We start from the raw sequence: 18,869 nt of genomic DNA on the forward strand, positions 1-18,869 counted from the left end.
ACAAAACACAATTTTAGTGTTGTTTTATAATTTCGAGATCCGAGTCATTTAAACATCTCCACTTCCACTTCAAATCATAAGGAACTTTTTTAAAAAAAAAAATAAAAAATAAAGAACCTTATTTTATTATTTTAAAACATGCTGTATTTTTTAATTTTATAAATAGACCAAATAACAAGTCATGAAAATTGACATACACAAAAAAAAAAAAAACTATACTTATTTATAATGCAACAAAAAAAAATTGTACTACAGGCTATTTTGGCACTACCATATATATCATTATGTTGCACTAGCTTATTTGTACTACAAATATATCTTTAGCATATTTTCTATTAATTTCTATTAATAAGATTATTAAACCAATTAAAGCAAATACGTTTTTAGCATATTTTTAATGCAAATACATTTTTCATTTCTATATTCATAATATCAATTAATTGATTGATATTAATTAATTGATTCACTCATCAATAAAATAGAATGAATTAAAATCATATAAGGCAACAATTCAAAGAATTCTAATTCTAATAAATGTTTACTAGCTCATTTTTTTCAGCAAATAAAAAAAATGAATTTGAAATTGAAATATATTTATTTGGGCGTGAATTAGCCACACGTTTTGTTTAATAAAAATGGAAATATCAATCTCTATAATTATAGTAAATTCGAATTCAAAGAATAAAATAAAATCCTCTAAATAATTTTGTATTAATCTTTGACATAAAATAAAAAAACTAATTAAAAGAAGTATTTATCTAAATGATTTTTTATATTGTAAGGAAAAGGTTTTTAATTTTTATATTGTAAATAAAAGCTTTTTAATAATTTTATTTTTTAAAAAACTATAGGTACATTAAATCGAAATATATTTTTTTTAAATGAAATATTTTTTATAAATAATTATAGCAACACTAATTTCTTTTTCTGAATACATTAAAAAAAAATTGACCGTAGTAGTATATAATTATTGACGGTAGTATATTTAAAATAGTTGGAAAATATGGTAATGCAATATATTTTTGGAAATGTTAAATATAGAATGAACCTCATAAATTAAGGCAATTTCAAAAATTAAGGGATTAGTAAAAGCTTGGGGTGGTAAACGATTTCTCTATCGTAAATTCATATTACTCATTTTAATTTTTAAATCTATTTTATATGTAGATCTGTTTGGTAGAATAATGACGGACTCATCTAAGGCATGAGTTTAAGACTGAAGAATAATTCTTTACATTTTTTAGTTTTGTTTGTCTTTTCAATTTGCTACTTTTACGTTTTGGAGATTTATGTTCAGTTGTTGCAATGTAATGTAATTTGATTTATGATGTAGACATATATAACTTTTTTTTAATTTCAATGTTTGTGTCGAATGCATTATTTATGATAATTTTTTATTACATAAGGTGGTTTTATTAATCAAGGCATAAGATATGCTAAAATCGGAACACTCGCACTGTCCAATAAAGTCATATAATAGAAAAGTAGAAGAAGAGGATCTCATCACAGTACTTCGTGTTCCTGGAGTTAAACAACAACAACCCCAAGTCTCTTAAAAACTCAAAATTAGAAAAATTATGTCGCGCAATTAAATTAGTGTAGACTATTAATGTGTACGATTAAATAATAAAAAATTATGTCCGCAATTTGTGACTAATTTTTTGGGTCATGTTAATTCTTAGAGTACATGTTAAAGAATCCAAATATCAAAATATTCTCTTCAATTTTGTGCATTTTCTGCATTTTATTTATGAAAATTTAAACTTGAATTAACCGCATGAATTTTAATAAAATATTTTTTTATTTAAATCATTATATGTGTTACATTAATTTTAAGGGAACAAGTTAGCATTTTCCTATTTTTTCATAGTTATTTTACTTTAGATATTATGAAATTACTTTAACTTTTTCTGTTTGCTTGAGGGCTTTATTTTAAGATATTTATACGAGATTTTATATTTTTACTCATATATTCATACATTGATCTATTTTTTGTATTTTTTATCGGGTTTGTGTTCATTTTTTTTGTTATTTATATATAACTTTTTTTTTGTTGATTTATATGAAGATTATATATTTATATTCATATATTAAGACGGAAATCTATTTTTATTTTATAATTTACGTGAGACTTTTGTATTTATAATTTACATGCGCATATATTTTTGCACATGTATTACTTTGGGGCTATACTTACCTGATAGTCGAACTGTGAATTATCAGCGAATTCTTCCATGAGAACAAGAGTGTTAATACTACTTAATACCAAAGAAAATATATTAAAATAAATACGTTATTTTTATTCATGTATTAACACAAATACATATTTTTTTCCAATAATTTATACGATGTTCTATATTTATTTTATTTGGAGGATATTGATGTGGAAATTAAATTAACTAATATAAGATATATTCAAATAATTTTTTTAGGGTATTTTTGTTTCATATTTATTTTACTATGGGTATTATGAGATTATTTTAACTTTGTTTTGTTTGTTTGGGGGGTTTTTTTTAAAAAAGTTTACACACGAGTCTATATTTTTACGTATATATTAAGAGACATGATTTATTTTTTTGTAATTTATACGGGGCCTACTCTTTTTCTTTTTTTTTTTTGTGATTCACGCGGGAAATATATTAAAATTGTACGTTTAATTTTCGGTAAAATAAAAAATCAGAGGTACAATTTTAATTGAATTGTAAATGATTTTAAAACTATTTTAATTGACTATATTTATATATTAATACGGGATCTTAATTTATTTTATTTTTGACAAATACGGGATCCTACTTTTTTTATGTTATAGTTTTTCATTTTTCATCCTTTTTATTTCAGAATGATGAAAATTTTAATATTAAAATGTTAATTTTTTAGTCTCATTTTACCCGTGCTTGGCACGGGTCCGGATACTAGTTACATGAAGAATATAAAAATTTGGAATATTATTAAAACAAATAAGGATAAATTAGTAAATTTGATAGTAATCAATTTTATTATATTACTATATTAGATTATATGAGAAGTAGAAGACTAGATGTGAATGAAAAATTATAATATAGTGAAATAATTGGCCTTTTATTTATTTTCCTCAAAATAACCACTTATATAGCATTCAGTTCATAATTTAATTGTTCAAAGAAAAAAAGTAGTTGTTGAACAATAGATTCATGTTTATCGCATTTTAATCTAGCAAGGCACATTAAAAGCGTTGGTGTGCAGAAACACGACATCTAGGGAAAATGATCTTCTACCTTTTGGAAGAGAAAGATAGGGCAACTTCAGGCAAAAAATAGAGAAAATATGATGTTTAAAATGAATGGAAAATTAAATGAGAGAAAGGAAATGAAAAGAGAGATAGTGAGAAAGGTAAAGAATTGAAAGTTAGAGAATCCAAAGGCTAAAAAAAGCTATATTGGAAATCAATTCATAGAATTGCACATGAGAGAAGTGGTTGCTCTGCAACCTTCAATCTTTGATTGAATTTTGTATTCTTGAATCTGTTTACAATTTACACTGTGTTCTGAATTTATACTATGCTTGGGATCTAACTAACTAAACTAGAGTCTAACAAACTCTAACAACTCCGTAACTGCCTTAGCTGGCACTGTAACTGCACATGACAGCTGTCACTACTGTATGTGCCAGCGTGGCACAGGTTGCCAGCTTGGCACTTAGTGTAAACTATTAGTCTAACTCTATTAAGCTAGGAGCAACTTTAAAAATCTTCAAATCTACACTTAAAGTTAAGTCATTCTTCCCTAGAAAGTCAACCACTTGATTGGATTCTTTGAGGACATGACATTCAACCAAACCAGAGTTATGGTGAATTTGATGAATGTTCTACACTAAAGTACGCTGAAAATGAGTTAGCGGACAATCATCCTTAAACAAACTCTACAACAATCAAAGAATTAGAAAACATCTTAACTCTACATAAAGCACGATTCCAAACAACTTTTACACCATAAAATACACTTCAAAACTCCGTTTCAAGCACCGAAGAATGATGATATGTGCCGCAAAATCCACCAAAAAATTGCCAGTGCTCTCTCTCAGAATCCCCCCACGGCCGCCTTGGTACCATGCTCAACAACTAAACCGTCCATATTCAGGGGCCGCCCACCCATTTTGCACTCTTTTACTAAAAGCTTTGTAAATAGTAAATACTATATATTTCAACTAAAGGCACATTGATGATAATGTCTGAAATTTTAAATCTAAGTAGCTAAACTTTGTTTTATAGGCAACACTTTGGTTCAATTAATTCATCTGGTATAAAATCACAGCAACCATTACAAGACTATATGAACTAGTGTAACAATTTGTTCGATTAGTTGAGATTTCACATCATCTAAGCTCTTCCTGTCACTAGTTAGAAATAACTTGCAAACAAAAATCTCGCCGAGGCAATGCAAAATCATACATGTGCCCTTTAGTGAGAATTTCTTGAACATTTCTAAAGGAGTTCATTTTAATTCAGAGATATCATATGGTGTAAGGAATGATGTGAAAAATAACAGATATGCTAGTAATGATTAGCTTGAGCCACTAGTCAAAAAAGAAGACGATAAGAAGGCATGTCTTCAATCCGCAGAACATCATCGATCATCAACTCTCTCTCTAGCTGAACTCGCGTTGATTTCAAGATATCCTGTAATAATAAGAACAAAAAAGAAACACAATTATTCAAATCTCTTAAATGAAACACATTTTTTTACATTTGAACGTCAATTTTCTCACATTAAATTGCATGTACGTAGCGTTTGTCTCCAACCATTGTTTGTCCATAACCACAAATGCAACACAATAAAGCAAATCAAATGCCCATTCATTTTCTGCAAATGTTGAGAATAACATAAGAATGGTAAGTAATCACCTTTCAAAACTCGGGTACATGCCACAAAATTTTGATCAATTCAATTTGAATATAGTTTCTAATTCTTACCTGAAAGCATTTGTAGAAAAACTGTTCTTATGAAAGTCCTAGGTTTGGCTGCAAGTGAATAAAATCCTAGCATTAGCAATATATTGTGTTCAATAAGATGACAAATTATATATTTCGTGTAATTTGAGTTTCATAAGAGACTTGGGCCACAAGCCACTAGACTCATGCTTAATTAAATGGGAAAATGTTAACAAAACGATTGTATAAGTGCAAACTTGGAATGAATAAATTTGGCAGAATCACAATGTACCACTGTGATTTTGCCAAACTCGCTGCCAATCCAAACATACATTAAATATCTTTTGAGAAAAATGAATTTGTGACAAAAAAGTTTGTCCACGTGACGTACTTGCTGCATCAAGGTCTAGCATTTGCATAATCATGAAAGTAATATTTACGCCAGCAACAGCAAAGGGATACTCGAAGACAACTCCCTTTCTTCCTTGCTTCATCAAAAGATTTTGGAAAGAAGTCTGCAACACAAACATAGAAACTCCAAGATAAATGAAGATAAATTCTTTGCAGAGTAAATATCAGAACTCCGAAGAGTTGATACAAATAAAACTAATTAATTTGTTCTATAAAATGTTATATTATACTCTTAAAAGTCCACGGCCTTGTCGTTTTTACCTAGAGATTACGTTAACAATGGAACCATGATATTGTAATCTTGGGTCCTCTATAGTCAACTTTACGATGCAGACGGCTATAGATTGTTCAATTTTCTTTCTTTCTTAATCTAACAGTCAATAATCGGCTGCACCATAAAGCCGACACTAATTTAAAGCTTCCCTTTTGGAAAGAGTTTAGCTAATTCAGATGCTTACCGAAAATGTCTTGGCGAAGAATAGGAGGTTCTCCAAGGATATAAAACCAGCTCCTCTGTTCAAGTATGGTTCAGAATGGCATAGTAAGTAACTATGTCAAGAACAAAAACAACCTAAAAACATAAAAAAAATAACCATGAGCCAAAATATAACCTGAAATCGGTAGATGGATCTCTTCCCTGCCATCCCATTTCTTTCCATTGATCAGAAATCAAGCCTTTGAGCTCCTCACCAGGGAATGAAGCAGACCAAAGAGCTCTCAAAGCATCCTGTCCAATATCAATGAGTGGCTTTTGAAATATATAAAGGCTAAGAGAAAACATGCGAATGAATGTTCAAAATTTCAATACTACTAAATTTAGTTTGAAGTTGGAACCGTCTATTTTTCATGTCAATCATCTGGTTTAAATTTAATTGAGAGTAACATTGCAGCAAATTACTCGACAGAGTTGTAGAATATATATACCTGGTGATCAAGCTTGGAAGCATCAAAGTAAACTTTCATTCGGCGTTTTAGTCTTCTAAGTCTTTCCTCCTGCAAATTTTTTTATAAAGATGCTGCTCATATTTTATCCACTGCTATCTGTCCTCAAAAAATTTGTGACAGTGGAAAATACAAACATGCATGTATTGAAAATATTGGAAACTTCGGTATCAAATTTCAGATGCATCTTAAACGATTATCTCTGCAGTTAATCTCAGAGAAAGAAAAAAAAACAAGATTTCCAATAGCATGAAAATTCTAGCTGACATGTAGTGATATACTACAACTATTGAAACTTTTCAATTTCAAACTTATATAGATATAGACATCAAATTGTTAAAAAGTGCAGTTTTGTTAACTTCAATTTTATTTTATTTTAATCAGCAAATATATTATAATACTCAACCATAAGTATAAGACATACAAATGGCGAGAAAAAAGTACATGACTGCAAAAAAAAAAAAAAATTGCAATAGAACAACAACATCATCAAATAAAAACAACACCATTTAAAATTCTACGAGAACACACTATTGTCCTACTCCAACCCGAAACCAGAGCGGAACACTGCTGAACTAAAGCAGTACAGAAACATCTCCCACTGAAAACACCCTTGCCAAATCAGACCCTTCCGGCATGAAAGACTTTTTAGTGCATATTTAGTATCACAGTGAGTGTAGCTTTTATAAAATCACGGTGGCTCACCGTGACTTCGGCAAAACCACCCTGGTACAAAACATGCACTTACAAGCACAAAGAATAATAACTACTAACTAGCTGGAAGCTGGCATTCAAGGTTATCCAGAGAATAACTAGCAATTCAACCGATTCAATTCAAGTAAAAGAAGAACAACACAAACCAAAACTAAGCACATTCCAGAAACTAAAAGCTTAAAAACTATAAAATTAATCAATGAAATTAATTACAAATTGAGTTATTAAGTAAAACACAGACTGACCTGTAAAGGGGTCAAAGTAATGCAGATTGGTTGACAGTTTCCACCCTTAGGCTTGAAGCAAACACAAGTGAGTCCTTTACCAATCCAGTGAGGAGAACCACATGTTGTATCATCTGCATATAACCAATCACCAGAGTTCCTCATTTCAACCCTCTTTTTTTCTTTCCACAAAGCCAATATCACTAAGTTGAAGAAATAAATTATATATATAAAATCTTATATTTTATTTTATGATACAAGTTGATTACTACATTACATAGCAGGTAACCAAACAGTATGGTAGAGAAGAACAAGAAGAAAAAAGTGTGGTAACTTTTCAATAGTGTTCATTGTCGTTTTTTGCCCCGACAAATATAAAAGCAAAATGACATAGACAAGCCATGAGCTATGATGTCTTGTTGGGGGAATATGGGACCACGAAATACCACGTAGATATAGATTAAGATTAATTATTATACATGCATACTAATTATGCATAAAACTATACAATACATTATCCTCTCCATGTGATGTGTCACATAAAATTTTAACTCTTTTCTCCCCTGTCATTTGTCTTTTGAGTTTTTTCTTTTGCATTTGTAATCTATATAAAACACCGAATACATAAATAGACAGACACAAACAAACACGACACTGACATGTCAATATCAGTAAAATTTTGAATTAATCGAACGTTATTGTTGGACATCCGACACATCTTTCATGAGAGTGGTGCTACAAAGTTTGTAATTGTGACCTCAAGTTGGTTTAGTTTAGTTGCTTTTGGTTTGGTAACTTGTCGCACCCACCAGCCACCACCACTCCTAAGTCCTATCATCATGTTCATGTGTAACAAACAAAAACAACTCCATTAATAACCAACCCTGTTGTCATTCATCCTAGTAGTTTGGTTGGTTTGACTGAGTTAACATATAAGTGGGGCCTCCCTAGTCTCCACGTCTCTCTGATGATTGTTGACGTGACGAAAACAAACAAATTGATTACTACTAATCTATCTACTTTGTTTGTGGGGTTGATAACATAACATTATCTTAGTAGTAGTATACTTCTTCTCTCATCTCAGAAGCAATTATATTTTGGTTAATTAAACGAAAAAATAACAAATGAAACAGCAAAAATAACAGTAGTGATTGTAAGTATCTGAAAATGAAATGAGTGAAGCGAATGATGAGACCTGAAGAGGAGGAAATAGAGAAACGCGATGAAGTAGTTGTTCCTAACAAGGAGCGTCTCATTCTTCTTCTTCTTCTTCTTCTTCTTCTTCTTCTTCTTCTTCTTCTTCTCACAATTAAGTGTGCTTGCTTAATCCTAATATCCTCTTACACACTTTGTATAAGTACTACATCATCATATAGGAATAGTAATAGGAGTGCTATGTATATTTTACATACATAACAAACAAGTAGTACTTATAGAACTCAAGAAAATATATAATGTGTTTGAGTGCCGTATAAAGACACTAAAATCAGACCTAGTGTTCCATTGCCGACGCTTTTTCCATTTCTAAATGTCATTTTCTATTTATTAATTACAACTTTTTTTTTTGAACAATAATTACAACTATTTTTTATGATTTGTTTTTGTTAACCTTCTGAGTTTTAGGAGAAAGAGATTTGATAACTTGAATTCGGTCAAAATATTCTCTCCTTTTTGTATATTTATAGACAAAATTTTAATTTTAGATTTATTTAAAAAGTAATGTATTTTGGTTATAATATTGACCAGATAGATTACTTTTTTAAAAATCTAAAAAATCAATTTTCACTTATAGTATATGAGACCAAAATAAGTATAATCTCGTTAAAATTTATTATTACCTAAAATTGAATTAGGTTCGAGCTCACGCAACTACGATTTGGATGAGGCTAAAATTATTTATGCTAAAATTGATTCTCAAATCAAATTAGATAATTCAGTAGACCGGATGATATTGGTGGTGAAAAGAAAAATTGAACATCATTCCTTGGATTTTTTACACTCATAATTGAGTTTTAATAACGGTCAGTTTGGTAAAAAATAAATTTTTACGGTAGTTTTTTATTTTTTATTTTCACCGCTAGTATCCGGTTAACTTGATCGCCTTATCTGGTTCAGTGATCAATTATGACATCAAGTGGTTTTAGCCTCTCTCGATTGCAGTTGTGGGGATCGAACTGTGGTTCCCTCTACTAAATCCAACATCAATCACCACTAAATCAACTAACGATTGTCCTAGACGTAGTTGTGTTAAATTTGTGGTTTAATTTTAATGCAAATATCTTAATTTATTCCACATATTATTACTCCAAAATAAAATAGAATAAATGTTGATTTTCCAAGGGTGAGGCCTACTCCACCCATTTATAATTTAAAGGCATTTATTCATCACCATCAACCAATGAAAACAAACAACATAAATGAATTTGCATGTGGTAACCACAACTAAGTTGAAACAAATTTTTGAGTTTGCATATATGAATTTACATATGACTTATTCTTATTCGTTGATAAAAACATTATTTCATAATACCCTCGCATCATGAAAGAATAGATTAGAAAAAAAAACCCTTTTCTAATTGGGGACTTTTTTTTGTAGTTTGCACGTTCTTTTTTTGTCGATAAAATGTGTACGTTCATGTTTTACGGTGAAGAAATTAGAAGGGAAAGTATTTTACACCGGAGAAATTAGAAGGGAAAATATATAAAAATGAAAGGTAAAATCATTGAGGGAAAATGAAATTTATTCTTTATATAGTACACTCTTCCTTTACTTATTTTTTGTTTATTTAACTATAAAGAACGTTTATGATAGAATTATTTATTTTTCTGACAGATTTTGACAGAATTATTACTTTCCCATAAAAAAACAAAATATTTATGATAGGGTGGGAATAATTGATCAGTCAAACTGTCACAGTCAACAACCATACTTGGCAAGCTTCTATTTTTCAATGTCCCACACACATGCAATGTGGCATAAGTACAATTACATGACGAAACTGGATTTCCAAGAGATAAATTTCTACCCTCAGGAGGAATTAGGATGCGAGGAAAATCAATTTTCACAGTGCAACACCAAACCTGCATTTTGTTTAGACTATGCAAATTATAAATTGTAAAAGACTATACTGAAATTTCACTCTCATACTTTGTATAGTTAGTTTGTCTCTTTTAATCCAAATTTTATTTCATGAAAATGTCAGTAAACCATTTAATATCGTCCCAAATCATAGAAGCACCCCACCACCCCACCCATAAAGAATTGACTAATGTTGAATCCCTTGCCTAAAATTCTAAGCAAGCATTTGAAAAAATTAATCATCAATTAATTCATGGACTTCAAGGACCAACAAGAGTACAAGACAACACATTAAGCAGCAACTACATCCATGCTGCCCACCATCATTCTCTATATATCCCAATCAATCTTAAAACAGTTCAGATACATTTTATTCTCTTAATATTACTATTGCTACACAAAGAAGATAGTGCTACCAATATTCACTCTAATACACTCTTTCTAATAGCTTGCATTCTCTTATTATATGGAATACATGTGGACCCATCACTTCATAAAATAGTGAGAGTCATATATATATTTCACCAAATAAAAATGTGAGTGTTTGAAAGAAAAAACAAAATAAGTGTTGGAGTGAGTGTGTTGACAACACTCCTCAATTATTATTGAACATGGATGTGTTTTTATGCCTATTATAGACCAGCTCCACTAGATTGTTATCACAAACTCAGATTAATAGTAAACAGGTCATCATCTAAAAGATCTTGGGTTTGGTGTTTGTATGTATTCTTAATTGGTAGATCATTTATAAGTTGTCACTGACATCTGTTAAGCTTCATATAAGACTAAAAATCTTGCAAAGCAACAAACATCCAACAAGCATCACATAGAAAATAAACTCCCCAATCAAAGGAATTCCAAAGAAATTTATTATTCTATTTCAATAACATGAAGTATGTACAAACTACAAACTGGTTGGTTGAGTAACAGGAGCATGAATGACTTTTCACCAAAAGAAGAAAAAAAAGAGCATGAATGACAGTAAACTATTGTAATCTCTTTCTTTTGTGTCTTTTTACTTCCTCTACTTACTGACCTCTATCAGTCTGGCAGTTACACTCAAAAACCTCAGATTACCATTTTCTTGTAGCCCAAGCCTTTGGCTTGTTTATGAATCCGGAGAGCGTAGCAGTGTCCGCATTCAACCAAAATGACCAGAAAGATAAGCATCCATTGTGCTTCCAGAAGTGGCAGAAAATCATTGAATCTTCATCCACACAGAGAATGTAGATGACCATCATGATCCCAAGTGAGGTTAAAATGTCAGCCAAATCAGAGGCCAATGACCAAAAAAATCACATATTAAAATCCTATCAAATCTCTATTTGAAATTTCTAATATTTGAAGTGGTTGTGTCGATATAATCTTCCCTTTCAGGGATGCCGCTGTAATTGTTGAATGAATGTACAAGTACTAGTAAGATGGAACAGGGATCTTAAAATCATCTCTTCCAATCTGGGATTTTAAGCCTCTGGCTTCTATGAACAGATTGTGTGATCCCCGGAAGCTTGTGCTTGATCTGTCTCCACAGCATATTAACAGCATCTTCCCTTTTTGGTGGATAATGGAATTCATAATGATTGGAGATGTTTTTAAGTTGCCTCCACATTTCAGTCCATTTTTGCTTTGGAAAACTGCGAAGCTGATTGATCATGTAGCCTGGCTCCAATGCTTCTTTGAAAGAAAAGAACAATGAGAACTGAGAGTAGTCAATCTCGTTCTCAAATGGGAGTTCAATTTTATCACTCACAATAACAGGAACACAGTGACTCACGATTGCGTCAAAAAGGCGGCAAGAGGAAGGTGTGTCTCCTGCTGGATGCAAACAGAATTTTGATGAACGCATCCCTTTAGATGACTGTTATAACAGAAGCATGAAGGATTACTATAGTTAATGTTCCTTTCACCGTCAACAAAAAGGACAACAGAACAAAAAAAAGACCCAAAGAGAAAAACAATTGATTCTCCTACTGCAAAGGTTAACATATGAATGTTTTCAGTAGCAGAGGAAGCATCTAAATGCTAGGACATACAAGTACTCTTTTACAAATATGACATTTTCTTCGCAGAATTAGTAGTATTAGCTGAAAACATAATAAAGTATGCTCTCCCACTTCAAAAACATTTCATTTTGTTCATAGAAAACAAATGGAATCAGAATATGAAAGTGCAAATAAAAAATGACCTTTTAACTAATGAAAAGAGTAAAAGTCATGAACTTCATGCATAACTTACTTCATACCAATTTTATGTTTTCTCCTGTAGCATAACTTCTTTCGTAGTGAACATCATCAAGACCAGCTAATATCTTTGTGAATTTAGCACGAACAATGCCTTTCTGCAAACATCACATACCCCAAAAGTCAAGTTGCTTGTAAATTTAATGAAGTCCACACTATTCTTTCAATTAATTAAATCTCAGGAAAGGCAAAATACATACATCCTTACGGTGTGTCCTCCCTCTGAAAAAAAGCAGCATTGTGCGATTCTCAAACGGATCTTGAGGCTCATCATCTATATAAGAATCCACAACATGTACATATGGAGACACTACATCTTTGTTCAAATTAGACACGCCTTTGGGGTAACGACCAAAATCAACAACAACCTGAATAGACTCGTTCAGTTGATCTCGCAAGAATCTAAAGGCATTGGGATGTGTCATAGGAAATACATGATCTCTACCTTCAGACCTTTGCCAGTACATAGATTGCCTTAATAATCCCATCAAATCAATCTGGAACAAGAAACAAACCATGTTTAACGCTAAAAAGTACTCCCTCCGTCCCACAATGAGTGACTCAGTTGACCGTTTCACACATACCAATCTATAACTTTAACCATTATGATAGTAAAAATTATAAAAAGTTGATATTTTGAAAATATTGATCAAAACTTGAAACAAATCTAACAATATCTTCTATGCTAATTTTTGTTTTTTATTTATTAGTAAAAAAATACAGTTAAAACAAGATATATGAATAGTGCACATGATCAACTTGAGTCGCTCGTTTTGGGATGAAGGAGTACTAACATTAACAGCATAAGTTTAAAAAAATAAAAGACACGTGGAAAATTGTACTTACAAGTTATAACTTAATTCTGAATCAGTAATCCCAATTCAACTACTATTACTAATACCCATTACCCAATTACAGAACTTTCAGTTTACATATTCTCAGAGACAAATACACAAGCAACTTCTGTGCAAAGATATTAATAACTGATATTTATACTAAGTACTGCAATATCCTACAATGAATGAATGCAACAATCGGAGCTATGAATATGATTCGGATCAAAGGAATGAAATACCTGCAATTGTCGATCAATCTCCGTTTCAGGATCCGTCATATGATGACCATGGATATTGAAACTAAGAGAAGAAAAAAATGGAACAAAATACACATCAGCAAGCTCAGGATCGAAAACCCTCGTCGCTACACTTCCATTCCCACCACCATTAAGAAGCGAACCCATCATCCAATACTCCACACTATGCTGCTTCCTCAAACCAGAATTATCAGGCCACAACGGATAATCAACAACTGTCACCGGAGCTTCCGTCGTATTCCGTATGTCCAGCATGCCAACATTGAACCGGCGGGGGAGATCGTACATGTAAACTCTTAACGGAGTTTCATCCGTGCACGGAGGTGATGCAATAACCGCCGGTGATTGATAATAAGATCGAATGTCAAGTGTTCCGATTAAAATTGAGCATGGAATGAAGATTAAGAGTGCCAAGATGAAAGAAATAACAATTTTTCCTATCATATTTATTTTTTTATATAGTTTTCATCTGACAAAGAAATTGTATGAAAATGTTATGAGGTGACTGAGGTTAGTGAGGTTGTAAAATTGAATAGTTGGTTCATTCGATTTGTGCTCTGAGTGGCGTTGGGAATTAATATGAGCACATGGTGAAGATGCATTGCTTAGTTTGGAGGTTAAGTAGCATGTGTTAGCTATTATCGAGAAAGCGGTGGATAACTTCGTGAACAAGGGAGGAGGAGAATTGAAAATTGAAATCAGTATTTGAACTCAAACTTCGCGTTTACCTCATATCTATGTCACACTGTACTCCATTTTACGGGTACTCTTATGGTACATCTCCGGTATGCACCAACGTCGTACCTATCTTTTTTTTTTTGTCAAATGGGTACGCGCGTGGTACACTTGTGGTACACGCGTGGTACACCAATAAAAAAAACATGGTTTTTTTTTCTTTTTTTCTTGTATTAGTTTGTGTTTTATAGGAAGATTTAAGTGTTTTATTTGTTTATAATATAAAGGTAGCAATTACCGCTAAAAAACAATAACAAAGTAGCCGCCGGAATTATTCGCTCATTCATTAAAAATGAATAGGCTCAATTCAAAGAGAGATGAAGATCTAATTTTTATTCATACCAATCTTCGTCTTCTCTCGAGAAAGAGAAATAGTAATACTTATAATGAAAGTGCAACAAAAATGTGCGATATTCGTAGAGATGAATGTGATTTATTTAATATATAGTTGATATTCTTGAAATTGCTAATCTTTTTCGCGGTGAACCTAACTAGAGGTCGCTCTTTTTAGTGACGATGGAGAGGAAACAATTGACTTTTTTGAGCTAATTGCTTTTTAATTTCATATTTTGATGTTTCGAACAATTTAAATTATTTTTAAAGTGTGTTGCGATACTTTTATGTTTAATTATTTGTTTTAACAATATAATTCTTTTATTTAATATATATAATTATATTAAAGAAAAATATAGGGACGTACCCGTACCTTAATTTTTCTAAAAATTACGTACCCCGTACCGGATACCGGTACCGTACCCGCACCCGGGCAACATAGCCTCAGATGTATTCTTTCACTAAGGAATAGAGGAAGTATCAACTTTCAAGGATCGAATTATGATGACATATATAGTCAAATTCTTTAAAATATTATGATAAATATTAAAAGGAGATTGATTTAGTAGTTGATAAGTATATTTAAAAATATATATAATTATTTATTTAAATATGTTCATGTGAAATAGACTTTTAAACAGACTAACAAATCATATTAGGTTTTCAAAAGGTCAGACTCAGACCTAAAAGATAAACTTATGATAGGCTATAGGTCATACTCATACCTACAATTTTTTCTCAAGTTTAGCAAAGTCTAACTCAGTCAAACTTATTTCCAAACATAACAACATGGTCAAAAAAATAATAGTTCAACCACATAGTCATTACAAGGAACCTCTCATAGCAGGTACAAATATGTACAAAGAATACACAGTTTACAACACACAAAATAAAATCAAAGGGAGAATGTTTCCACTGCAAACTCAAGCAATTCACATGAAATAGCAAAACGATAGTATTTGATTTTGAATTATGTCGAACAATTTAGTCATTTTGTTAACATATAAGTACTAACTTATCAATAAGTGATATAATACATGAATAATTTATGAACTAATTTGTTTGTAAGTGATATAATTTACAGACTAATTTAACAGTAAATTATATATTAATTTACCTAATTTTGCGATATAGTTCGAAATTGGATTTTTTTTTTATAGATAGAAGAAATGACAAAATTATTATAAACTCATACACATAAGTGAGAGAGCCGGGATTTGAACTCCGATCATGACGTTTAACCTAATAATTTTGACATTTTTTTTAGTTGAGCTAGAACTTGTGTAGAAATTGATTTTTTTTTTCTATTAGCAGATTTCTGATTGAACTTGTGTATGGACTCTGTTTTAGTACGGCCCAAGAAGAAATTCACAGGCAGCCAGAATATGGGCCGGGTTTATTAACCAAACCCATCTTCGTGCAGGAAATAGGGTACCCATTTATATAGTGCAAAAATCCCCTCTGTATAAACCCTAATCTTCTTCCTCTCTGCCTCCTTCCCTCAACTCTGCGCATTCGGAAGAAGTAACCATGGTAACTAACAATTCTCTTCATTCCACTTCAATACTTTTTCATTCTTAGATCTCTCTTTTCACTGTTCCGTTTCGTTTCTTATTTTTCTCAGGTGAAGTACTCCAGAGAACCTGATAATCCCACCAAATGTAAATCCACTCTCGATTTCTTCTTTCATAAAATGTTTTCATATTCGATTTCCATAATTGTTTGAGATTAATTTAACCTAATTTGTGATTGTGCTTTGTAATTGCAGCAACCAAAGCCAGAGGTGCTGACCTTAGGGTGCATTTCAAGGTAACTATTTGTGTCACTTTTTGTTCATTATTGGTAGTGATAGACTGTGTTATGAGATTGTTAAGTCTTACAATTTTATGTGATTTTCATATGCAATTCTTGTCGATTAGAGTAGTTGATCTAGTGAATTTATTATTCAAAAGAAAAATGAAAAAACATGGCTGCGTTTTTTAGGTGTTTTAAATATTTGTCCAAAAGAAAATTCCATTTTTATTGAGTAGGACTCTGTTTGGATGAACAACCTAATTAATCATTTATAGCATAAGTTTGTTTGTATTATTTCTACATCAAGAGATAAAATTAAGTAAAATTGTATTAATTGAAGCTATAAACTGTTTTTGTTAGCTATCCTAGAGAGCTTTTAGGAATAAGTTGAATCACAATTTATGAGCATTTTTTTTAATATGGCCAATTTATGAGTATGCTATAAGCTGTTCGTAAGTTCTGCTACAAGTCTCACAAGTGTTTAGCTTAGCAAATAAGCTTAAATAAGTCAACCAAAACAGGCCTGTAGTATGCAGTTATTTGTTTTTAAAAGTTTAATGTAAATTTGTGCAGCTGTTTTGTTTTCACTATGGGTTTTCAAAGATTTGAGATTGTGTTTAAATTTCTCCTTGCAGAACACCAGGGAAACAGCGTTCGCCATCAGGAAGTTGCCCCTGATCAAAGCCAAGAGATACTTGGAAGATGTTTTGGCTCACAAACAGGCTATTCCCTTCAGACGTTTCTGCCGTGGTGTTGGCAGGACCGCCCAAGCTAAGAATAGACATTCCAATGGGCAAGGACGCTGGCCCGCCAAGTCAGCTAAATTCATTCTTGATTTGCTCAAGAATGCTGAGAGTAATGCTGAAGTATGTGTTCATTTGTATTTTTTATTTGTTGATGAGCTTTTTATGCACACCTACCTGTTGCTTGATATTTTAAACCAACTTTCAATAACATTGATTTTTGGTTGTCTATTTTTAGGTGAAAGGTTTGGATGTGGATGCTCTCTATGTTTCTCATATCCAGGTCAATCAAGCTCAAAAGCAAAGACGTCGTACCTACAGGGCTCATGGAAGAATCAATCGTATGTTGTGCTTTTTGTATTAGTATATCCAAATGTATCTTTTATTGTTATTACATGCTTATTCTTATATGTTGGCTCTGTATTTTTTTTTGTGTAGCCTACATGTCATCTCCATGCCACATTGAGTTGATATTGTCTGAGAAGGAAGAGGCTGTCCAGAAAGAGGTATTGATCTGTTATTTTTCTGTAGTAATAACTTGATTTTTCTTTTGAATCAAACTTATTTGTTTTTTATTCCTGCAGCCTGAGACCCAGTTGGCAACAAACAAGAAGAAGTCTCAAGCTCTTCGAACTGGCGCTTCATCTTAAATTGTTAGCAGAGCTAATAGTTGCATCCCTATCTAGATTATGTCATTTTTGTTGCACTCTATCAGTTATGTTTGTCATGAGCTGTTTTTGAAGTTTGGGCAGCAGTTTTTGTTTCATATACTATGGTTTATGTTAATTGACTTGCTTGGAAAATTTTATGGTTGTACTTGCATGATTGATTCAAGTTTTATTTACACATTCTGGGCTTCAAAGATCTGCTGCTGAGTTTAGTATAATGTTGATTTTCTGATTGCTGCCATACCTTTTTTTTCCTAATCAATCTGAATTAGACTGAATCTGTTAAAATATTTTTTTCTTATTTCATTGTACTTCAACATTTGATTAGTATTAATCATTTATACATTGTTGAATTTGTTTATATTACTTATTTTATTTCTAAAATATTGGAGAAAGTTATATTTTGCAATGAACATTGCTTTAATTACCCTTTTCACAAAGTATGGCTGAAATATGGATACATCGTGATACGAAGTGAGGGTTTTTTAATTGTAATTGCTCCTTTGAAGTTGAAGACGATTGTTGGTTTGATTGATTTTTGAGCTTCTAATATTTCTTTTTTCTGGTATAAAAAGAGCTTATAATATTTCTATTCAGACCTTTCGTAATAACGAGGTGAAGTCAATTAGCTAGTGCTCTTACAAAAATCGTCCAGCAGTCAAGTTTGTTTACATAATCTAACATGATTGATTTCTTTGAGGGTGAAGTAATTTTGCTTAAATATTTGTAATACAGATTTCAAATCAAAATTTATGAAATATTTCAGAGATGAACAGAGTGATTATAACATAAAGGGATACTCAAAATTGCATCCAGGATATTTAATCTTGAATAATTTTTTCATTTACCTGTGTATGGTTGGTTGCTAAAAGACCTTGTGGTATGCTAGGGCAATGTTTGGTAAGTCCAATAAGCTAGTTTAAATAGGTTATTGGATTAGCTTGTAAGCTTGTTTGACAAAAATGTGAAGTGTTTGACAACGAGTTT

The 18,869-nt window shown here is 31.4% G+C and overlaps 3 protein-coding genes across 4 annotated transcripts; 1 reads left to right on the forward strand and 2 right to left on the reverse strand.

The window, feature by feature from the left end:
• Positions 1 to 4,253: 4,253 nt before the first annotated feature.
• LOC123910192 (ELMO domain-containing protein A) lies at positions 4,254 to 8,637 on the reverse strand. 2 transcript variants are annotated; one of them, XM_045961273.1, is made up of 10 exons: positions 8,393 to 8,637; positions 7,219 to 7,331; positions 6,242 to 6,310; positions 5,929 to 6,044; positions 5,776 to 5,830; positions 5,298 to 5,421; positions 4,949 to 4,996; positions 4,744 to 4,838; positions 4,517 to 4,654; positions 4,254 to 4,477 (listed from the first exon to the last, which is right to left on the reverse strand). In XM_045961273.1, the coding sequence occupies exons 1-9, from the start codon at positions 8,451 to 8,453 to the stop codon at positions 4,556 to 4,558; spliced, it is 780 nt and encodes a 259-aa protein (XP_045817229.1). In that variant the 5' UTR covers positions 8,454 to 8,637; the 3' UTR covers positions 4,254 to 4,477; positions 4,517 to 4,555. The 2 variants fall into 2 exon arrangements, with proteins under 2 accessions (XP_045817229.1, XP_045817228.1); XM_045961272.1 differs by having other exon boundaries at positions 4,254 to 4,654.
• Positions 8,638 to 11,028: 2,391 nt separating this feature from the next.
• On the reverse strand, positions 11,029 to 14,355 carry LOC123910134 (probable arabinosyltransferase ARAD1). The gene is made up of 4 exons (XM_045961186.1): positions 13,592 to 14,355; positions 12,717 to 13,013; positions 12,519 to 12,614; positions 11,029 to 12,134 (listed from the first exon to the last, which is right to left on the reverse strand). The coding sequence occupies exons 1-4, from the start codon at positions 14,051 to 14,053 to the stop codon at positions 11,718 to 11,720; spliced, it is 1,272 nt and encodes a 423-aa protein (XP_045817142.1). The 5' UTR covers positions 14,054 to 14,355; the 3' UTR covers positions 11,029 to 11,717.
• A 1,736-nt stretch (positions 14,356 to 16,091) lies between these two features.
• Positions 16,092 to 18,078, forward strand: LOC123910105 (60S ribosomal protein L17-2-like). The gene is made up of 7 exons (XM_045961153.1): positions 16,092 to 16,210; positions 16,302 to 16,338; positions 16,446 to 16,486; positions 17,107 to 17,337; positions 17,453 to 17,555; positions 17,653 to 17,720; positions 17,799 to 18,078. The coding sequence occupies exons 1-7, from the start codon at positions 16,208 to 16,210 to the stop codon at positions 17,862 to 17,864; spliced, it is 549 nt and encodes a 182-aa protein (XP_045817109.1). The 5' UTR covers positions 16,092 to 16,207; the 3' UTR covers positions 17,865 to 18,078.
• Positions 18,079 to 18,869: the final 791 nt, after the last annotated feature.

The sequence above is a fragment of the Trifolium pratense genome, linkage group LG2 (assembly GCF_020283565.1).
Source record: "Trifolium pratense cultivar HEN17-A07 linkage group LG2, ARS_RC_1.1, whole genome shotgun sequence".
Taxonomy (NCBI): Eukaryota; Viridiplantae; Streptophyta; class Magnoliopsida; order Fabales; family Fabaceae; genus Trifolium; species Trifolium pratense.